Source organism: Zingiber officinale, chromosome 1A, assembly GCF_018446385.1.
Source record: "Zingiber officinale cultivar Zhangliang chromosome 1A, Zo_v1.1, whole genome shotgun sequence".
In the NCBI taxonomy this organism is placed as follows: Eukaryota; Viridiplantae; Streptophyta; class Magnoliopsida; order Zingiberales; family Zingiberaceae; genus Zingiber; species Zingiber officinale.
This window is the reverse complement of record NC_055987.1, coordinates 88093012-88101754: the sequence shown is the minus strand read 5'-3', so window position 1 is coordinate 88101754 and position 8743 is coordinate 88093012. Positions and strand designations below refer to the sequence as shown.

The window sequence follows — 8743 nt, the reverse complement described above, 5'->3', positions numbered from 1 at the left end:
TAATTAATTCCAACCTCTTACAGCAGCAGACCCCGAACTGCATGGTTTTCTTTTTAACAAACTGGACGCACAAATTTTTGCTTGCTGAGCCCACTGACCAAGTGCTCTCAACCAACGCTGCACCACGGTGGCAGAAGCTTGAAAATAAACGAGTAGCTCATGCCCCATCTTCTTTCATCCATCACTTCACTCCAGCCAAAATCATAGATAACAGTGGCGTAATAAGTTCTCTAACAAACTTCTGCCCAATACCATGCAAAGTTTGAAGTTTAGGAACAACAGTGGAATCGTCACAGCATAGGTGACATAGTAAAATAGTTTTTGGCATTCTCTACCAAGCTCAACATCTACCATGAGAAGAATGAAAGAAATAATAATTAAGCTAGTCAATGAGAGCACTGGCAAGGAAGATGGAGGAGGAGGAGGAACTGGTGAGTGCAATTAATGGTGGTCATTCAAACTGGAAAGGTGTGGAGGAACATGCAACTTTGCCAAGTTGTGCTTGTTGTTGTGCATCCACACCTTGAGCACTCTCCTCTTCACCCCGATCTCCTGGCAGAACTGCTGCACCACGCTCTCCTCTTGCTTCTGGAGCCTCCACCCGGCCTTCTCCGCGAACCGCAGCATCTTCTCCTTTTGCTCCGCCGTGAACTTGGTCCTGGCCCTCTTCTTCACCACCAAAGCTGGCCTTATCACTTCCACCTCCTCCGACTCCGACGTCTGCTGCTGCTGCTGCAGAGGCATGATCATGCTGTGCGGGCTGACTCGTGGCACAAGCTGGTGGTAGTGGTCAGGGCTAGGGAGAAGGAGATGGGTCCTCTTGTAGCCCACCACCTTCCTTCCTCTGAGGCCGAGCGGGTGGAGGTACTCCGATGGAGAAGGCTGCTCTTCTCCTTCGGTCTCCTTCCTGTGGAAGTTCCTGTGGCAGCCGCAGGCAGAGCACTTGAGCGCCTCGAGGGTGCCCTCCTCGCCGCTGGGCATGAACTCGCCGCAGCCATCGGTGGCATTGCCGCCGATGGAGGCCGCGTGGTTCTTGAGGCACTCCCTGTACTTGATCGTGCCTTTCTGGGCGCTGCAGTGGTGATGGTCCTCTGCGGCGGCGCTGGCAACGGGTAGGACTAGAGAGGGAGGAGGAGGAGGACCATTGGAGGGCTGCTGGCGGTCGCGGTGGTGGTGGTGGAGGGAAAGGCTGCCATGGATGCTGCTGTTGTTGTGGCCATGAGTACCGCCACCAATATAGGCACTAGCTATTGGGATTGTCATCTCACCTTCATGCCCAGAAAGATCCATCATCCCTTGTGCTCTTTCTGACCTCAATAGCAGAAGAAGGAAAAAAAAACTGAGGCCAAGACAAAATTGCAAGAACGAGATAATCAAGTAGAATTTAATGTTAAACCAACCTCTCAAGGCCTTTGGCCTTTGGGCTTCAAACTTCTTGGGAGAGATCTTTACCCAGATAATCCTTTATTTATTTGTTTGTTTCTCAAGAAGAGAGACATATGAAAGAGTTAATTGACTTCTTCTCGACGAGGAAAAGATAGCAGTTCAATCAGGAAGAGAAGGTGTGAGTTTGTTGCAAAAACTGCAAGAGAAAGAAGATGAAGAAATCGGTTTCGATTTGGTGAAAAACAGACGTACTTCCTCAACCTAGAGATCCCCCCTAGCATTCAAGTACTCCACCTCATCGCCAAGCAGCACCCCAACCAAACAGGTAGCGTAAACAGTAGCCTCTCCATGATGCCTGGACCCGTGCGGTGATGAGACAATGGTTAGAGCAAGAACGAGAAGGACAAGGAGATGAATGAAGCAAGAAGTGACTTGAGGGTTGAGGTAGCGAGGCACTAAATAAGGGACCGAGTGAAGGAGCACAAAGGTTGAAGAGCAAGATGAAAAGAGCGGAGCCAGAAATTTTACAGGCCAGGAAAACAAGAAAGTTCAGGGAATTATCACCGAACCAAATAAAAAGCGTGGGTGGTTGCTTTGCTTGCACTATCAGGAATGAAGCACAGCTGAGAGAGAGAGACTGTAGTGTCAGAGGACAGGCACACAATGAGAGAGAAGGAACAGGAACAGAACAGTCCCCACAGCATGAATTTGAGGAAATTGAAGAAAGCTTGCTACCCAAATTTCCTCAGCAGTAAATAAAATGGCAGAAGCATTCATTTTCTATTCAAGTATCTCGATATATCTCTGCTCAGGACATGAACCGCACGGGAAGTATGCCGTCCGACCAGAGCCGGACATGAGTTTAATCTCATAGAGCCATTGCTTCCAGGCCAAAAATGCATACGGATGCATCCCTGATGCTCCAATTCTGAACGGAGGTACAAACTAACTTTTTTTTTTAATATATATATGTAAAGTTTGTTAGGTTAGAAAATAAAAAAAAACCTAAATGCACATTTCAAAGACAATAAAAAGTTAAAAAAAAAAAAAACACACACACACAACGCATATTATACAGACTAAACTCACGTAGATTTAAGTTGTATCTCAGATTTAGGACTTTATGTTTTTTTTAATTTCTTTTATCTATCTGTAAAAGAGTAAAATTATAGGAGACGACAACAAAAGCCGCAACGCCTGATAATAAAAATAAAGATAAAGGCGATCAATAACTTTAATTCTAAATTTTCTCTAATTTCAAAACTCTTCAATTTCTCCAATTGAATTGATATTATGAATCTATATTTTTTTCTATAGTTTTTCATATTTGTTTTATGTGATGATATTCTAATGTTATTGTAAATATCTTAAACAAATCTTATCTAAATTAAAAATTGAAAAAATGAATAAATCCTAAAAGAATATTTTAATATTTCTTTTAACAACTTGATTTAAAAGTGGGGTTCGAGAAGGTCAGACAGTTAGAAGTGAAGGAAACGTAGTAGTCAAAGACAATAAGAAATCAAGAGAACGTGGCAGTCAAGGACAGTCGGAAGTCAAAGGGGCGTGGTGGTCAGCAGGTAAATGGATGTAGCAGTTAAAAGAAAGAAGGAGTTAAACTGTCTCACATCATTAGCCGCATAATTCCTGATCGGGTACAAACAGAGCAGGGTCTCAGATCTAGGACATAAGACGCAGCCTGGAGTAGTGCCAGACCTACCTCGACTGGTCAGGTTTCCTCAGCCCGGGCCACGTAGTCAGGCCTGGTACTTTCAGTAAGACAACTCCCGGTCGGCCATGCAGCGATCAAGGCGCAATGAATGGGTCTCTCGCTAGTATCAGATACAGAGAACAGATAAAGTCCGGACGGGTTGCCACGGCTCAGCATCCTTATCAAGACTCAAGTCAGGTGGTATCTATGAACAGGCATCCCGAGCTATCCGTAGCTAAATCCGGGTAGGACAATGTCAGAGAATCGTAACCTCCTATCAGAGAATCACTGCTATACGTCAGGGAATATTCTAATGGTCTTCTATCCTCTACGAACGAAACCTTCCTTTTACCAATAGAAGACCATCGTACACCTTCTCTTACCCAACAGGCTCTGACACCCGACATTCTCTAACAACATGCAAGCTTTGAAGGTACGCGGCATCATATAAAAAGGGAGGTCCTCTCCGTTAACCAGGTACGCGCACATACGCACTCGTCTTCTACATTTCTCTTTCTTTCATACACTGTTATTCTGGGGGAAAAGTACCTGACTTGAGCGTCGAGGGCCTGCGCCGGGGACTTTTTCCCTGGTTTCTGGTCTCTAACGTTCCGTGTGCTCGTCTGAGTGTGCGCAGAGCCAAAGTATCGCCGGTCTCGTTACCACTATCTAGGAGTACCACGTGGGGGTTCATTTTTTCCAGTGTACATACGCTAGGTATGCCTAAGTCACCTCTCCGTCAATGCCAGTACTAGCTCAGCCAACCTTCGTCTAACTCAGATTTCGAACAGGATCAATTTGGCATCGTCTATGGGAATCTCCTTCACCTGTTATGGAACATGACGATGGAGGACACTGGCAAAATCAACGTCATCATGATAGCAGGAGAATATGAGTTGTTCAAGGAAGACAAGAGGAGAGTGGCTTCCGAAAGGCACACCACTGCTTCGCAACCACACAAGATGCTCGCCGTTTCGAAAACCAGACCCACGCTTTAGATAAGGGGTCTAAAAGAAAATAGCTTGAGGATTTTCCACATGCTTTCTATCATGACCCTTGCCCGGAGTATTACCACAAGAAAAAGCAACACCAAGCCTCCACGGCCGAGAGTTCCCCGCCCAGAGATTCAAAGAAAGGGAAAGATATAGTCTTCCGGGAGGAGCCGAGGGAGATGCTCGAGGATCAAGTGCCCTTCTATCTAAGGGTACTCGAGGAGAACCTACCGAAGGGTACAAGCCCCCAGCTATTGGAGGATATGATGGTAGCAAGGACCCCGAGGATCATCTCCGAAAATTATGGAACGCTGCGCTGCTACACTAATATAGCGACGTCATTAAGTGCTGAGTGTTCTTAAACACTGTCTAGCTCGGCACAAAGTGGTTCGATGAATTGTTCAACGGATCCATCACCTGCTTTCAGGATTTTAGGAATGCTTTCCTGCGCCATTTCACCAACAACAAGAAATATCAAAAGATAGGCCACTATCTCTTCGCCCTCAAGCAAGGGTTTGTAGAACCCTTGAGAAGTTACATAAAACACTTCAACCAGGTAGCTCAGGATGCCCCGTCTGCTACCTCTGAGATCTTGATGAGCGCTTTCTCTCATGGCCTGGTAGAATGGGAGTTCTTCTAAGTCCTCATTCGAGAGCTTGTGAAGAATTTCAATGAGATGCTAAGAAAGACAACCGACTACATTAATGTAGAAGTAGCTCAGACTGCTCGGAGGAAAGCAGATAAGACGCCTGCTCCTACCAACAAGTCGGAGAGAAGACTACCCCAACCTCCAACTCGACCCTTTCCCTGCTCCAAGGATGCCCAACCAGGCTGATTTCCGCCAGGTCAGGAATCTAGGGTGGTGTAATGAGTCGAAGCTGTCTAAGCCCTCAGACCTTGTCAGTTGGGGCTCCGCTATTGTACCTACCATAGGGCCCACACCCATTCCACAGGAAACTGCGTCCAGTTCACTCATGACTCTCGACGAATAGCCGAACTGGGTCTGCCTCCGTCCGAGATCGCGCTCAAGCTTTAGAAGTTGCTGGCCAACCCACTTACTATAGCAGGACAGTCAAGTAAAGCCTTGCTCAAAAGCGAAGGCCAGGGAACTCAATAGCCAGGTCGGGGCAAAGAGCTGGTGGAATACCTTGAGGAAGAGAATAAGGGAAATATCGCCATCCGAGAGATCGGCATGTTCTTCGGGGGGTCCACCGATGGAGACTCCACTAGGGCCCGAAAGTCTCGTGAGCGTCGCTTGGAGATACATGCGGTGGGGTACAGCCGGGAATAAGCTGCATGGCCAATAATCAACTTCGGGCTACAAGACCTGGAGGGGATGGAGCTCCCTTATGATAATGCCCTCATAATAAAAGCCATCATCGCCAACAGTCGCATGGCCAGGGTTTTTGTTGACATCGGAAGCTCTGTCAACGTGTTATTCAAGAATGCATTCGAGTCCATGCAGATCGATGCTAGTGAGCTCCAACTCGTAGCTACTGTTGGATCTCGCAGTTGTTTTGATGTGATCAACCAAGTTAGCTAGGTCCTGTTTATTTTTAATCCCTATGTCTAAGTGTGCAGGAGCTTAGGAGCACAGGAAGTAGAGCGGAAGATGCAGCTAGCGAGAAGGACAACACGGGAAGGGAGCCGATGGGCTCGGTGCATCCGAATGACGAAAGAGCTGCAGAAGAGTACACCGGTGGGCGAGAAGAACGTGCGTGACGTTCGAGGGACATAAAGCTGGGACGGAAGACTGCTCGAGGAGAAGGCCGGAAATTAAGTTCGGGTGGGCCCTATTTAGGTTGGCCGAAATCACCCAAGCAAACGGAACTTCGGAAGTCAAAGCAGAAGAGAAAGCGAGCTGGAAATGTAGCTCAAGGCGCCTCTATCAAGATTGGAAGCGCCTCCACCTTTGAGGCGCCTCAATCAAGCATTGGAGGTGCCTCAAACCTTTGAGGCACCTTCAAGCTTGTTTGAGGCGCTCAGCCGGGGTCAACTTGACCGTTTGTGCGCAGATAGAACTTTATCCGCTTGACTTGGCTCGAGGCACCTTGGACCTTTTTGGAGGCACCTTGGACCCTCGGGATAGACTTTCCAGGAGCTATATAAAGACCCTTGGAGCTAGGAAATATTCATTCATTCAAGCAATCAACTCTGTAATCATTCCTAGCAATCTCTTAGCGTTCTAAGTGTATAAAAAGGCTTCTTCGCCTATAGTGAAAGAAATACTTTAGTAGAGCTGTTCAACCGCCTTGAATTAACAATCGTCTTGGTTGTAACCAAGTTAACTTCTGGTTTCCTTTTTATTTCTATTAATTTTACTTTTTATTAGTGTTGCATTTTTGAGTTGAAAGCATTGAGGAGGGTATACTCTTATTTGACAGGCAATTCACCCCCCTCTTGTCGGTCCCGCTGCACTAACAAGTGGTATCAGAGCTCGACAGCCTCAGAAGGACTAACCGTCGACTGAAGCATAAAGATCAAGACGATGGTCGGAGCGAACATTCGTCCCTCGAAGTTCGACGGAGACTTCGCTATGTGGAAACACAAAATGGAGGTATTTTGTAAGACCGAATTCGATATTCTTTTAATAATGAAATATGGATATACAGCGCCGAAAGACAAAAAAGAATGCAATTGGACGAAGAAGGGGCAGGCCGATTTCGTGGCCAACGGAAAGGAGAAATTCCACCTACTCAGCGTATTGTCGCCCCAGGAGGTAAGTCGAATCGGGAGCTACGATTCCACTAAAGAACTTTGGGATAAATTCCTAGAGCTTCACGAAGATACCTCGGAAGCTAAGCTAGCAAGGCACGACATCCTCTGGACCCAGTTAACGAACCTTCGGATAAACAACGGCGAGAAGGTAGCGCAACTCCAAGTGAGGATCAAGGAGCTAATAACGCAACTGACGAATCTTGGAGAATTGGTAACGAACTGAGATTTCATCCGGTATGCGCTCAACGCCTTCCCCGGAACTCTGGAATGGGATTCCTTAGTAGATGCTTACTACATCTCTAAGGACTTTGAGGTAAGTAGTTTAGAAAGTTTATTCTCTACTTTCAAACTTCACGAGTCTCGAATTACAGAGCCTAAAGAAATAGTAAAGTCAAACCTCGACATCACCTTACAAGGCAAGTTAGAAGATCCCGACTCCGAAGCTTCGATCGACGAAACCGAAACAACGCTACTGGTAAGACGTTTCAATAAATTCCTTAAAACTAATAAATTTTGGTCACAGTCGAGAAAGCATTAGCGCAACAGAAGGACGGTCCGGTGCTACAATTGCAACGAAGAAGGGTACATCAAAGATGATTGCCCAAAAATAAAGGAAAAGACAAAAGATAAGGAGAAGGTAAAGCACAAGTCAAACACCTCCAAGCACAAAATCCTGAAGGCCACTTGGGACGATTCAATGTCCTCTGAATCTGAAGTCGAAGCCTTCCCAGGACTAGCACTGATGGCGAACCACCAGCTAAAAGAAGAGTCAAGTTCAGAAATGAACATAGATGAAGGGGGAGGAACATCAGAAGAGGAAAGTTATGATGAAGGGGGAGCATCACAAAGTAAGGTAAGTAAGGTACGTGCTCTAAACCCTAAATAGTCGTTTCAATTTATTAAAGCTCTTTCTAAAGACTTAGCTGAATCAGAAAAATAAATTACTAACTTAAATAAAATGTTAGATAATTTGAAATCTAAAAATGATAAATTAAAACTTCAAATTGAAAGTTTAAAATCTGATGCATGTTTAAACACTAATGTTTTTCAAAAATCAAAAATTAAAGTTTATGGAAAATTAAACTGGTATATAAGAAAGCATCAGGGACAACTTAGACAAATTTCAAGAAATTATATACCCCCTAAATTCTTAAACAATCTTGTACGAAGGAACTTATACTGGGTTTCAAAATCTTTGCTAGTTTAAATTATTTTTAAGTTAGGGCTTACAGCGAGAAAATTAAACATTACAATTTCTTTATGAGGTTTTGTCTAAGTAAGTGGTTGTTGCTCCAATAACCAAGAAGGTCTAGTGTCTTGCCACGACTTGAAAACCAAAATATTGAAATAAAATGTTTAATTAACTTTCTGGTAAATCATTAAAATTGAAATTAAATAATGGCTTAGAAAGTTTTCTTTAACATCCTTTTAATTTCACAAAAATAGTTTTTGCATAAAATTTTTTTACTTAGGAAAATTCTCTATAATATTTGTTTCTTAAGTTAAAAATTTCTTCTGAAATTAGAGCTAACTTAGAAATTTCTTTTTGTTGCCTAAGTTTTAACATAGAGAATTTGTTTTACATAACTTAGAAATTTTTTACCTCATTTTTGTTGTGATCAAAGGGGGAGAGTTAGTTAACAAGTTTAGGGGGAGTTAGGAAAATTATTTTTTTTTTCTAACTTATGCAAATTCTATTATTGCAATTTATGTACTTAAAATGTTAGTTTAGTAATTTTCTTAAAATTATTATTTGTTTGTGTTTACCCTAATTTGAACTTGGGTTTATGCACATCAAAAAGTGGAGATTGTTAGACCCCGCGGTTGTTTTGATGTGATCAACCAAGTTAGTTAAATCCTGTTTGTTTTTAATCTCTGTGTTTAAGTGTGCAGGAGCTTAAAAGCACAGGAAGTCGAGCGGAAGACGCAGCTAGCG

General features: G+C 44.1%; 1 protein-coding gene across 4 annotated transcripts; it reads right to left on the bottom strand.

The window, feature by feature from the left end:
* Nucleotides 1-226: 226 nt before the first annotated feature.
* Nucleotides 227-1921, bottom strand: LOC122026710 (zinc-finger homeodomain protein 3-like). 4 transcript variants are annotated; one of them, XM_042585459.1, is made up of 3 exons: nucleotides 1639-1921; nucleotides 1401-1519; nucleotides 227-1307 (listed from the first exon to the last, which is right to left on the bottom strand). In XM_042585459.1, the coding sequence occupies exon 3, from the start codon at nucleotides 1291-1293 to the stop codon at nucleotides 442-444; it is 852 nt and encodes a 283-aa protein (XP_042441393.1). In that variant the 5' UTR covers nucleotides 1294-1307; nucleotides 1401-1519; nucleotides 1639-1921; the 3' UTR covers nucleotides 227-441. The 4 variants fall into 4 exon arrangements, with proteins under 4 accessions (XP_042441393.1, XP_042441386.1, XP_042441381.1 ...); XM_042585452.1 differs by having other exon boundaries at nucleotides 1401-1582; nucleotides 1648-1921; XM_042585447.1 differs by having other exon boundaries at nucleotides 227-1312; nucleotides 1401-1921.
* Between the last annotated feature and the right edge of the window lie 6822 nt (nucleotides 1922-8743).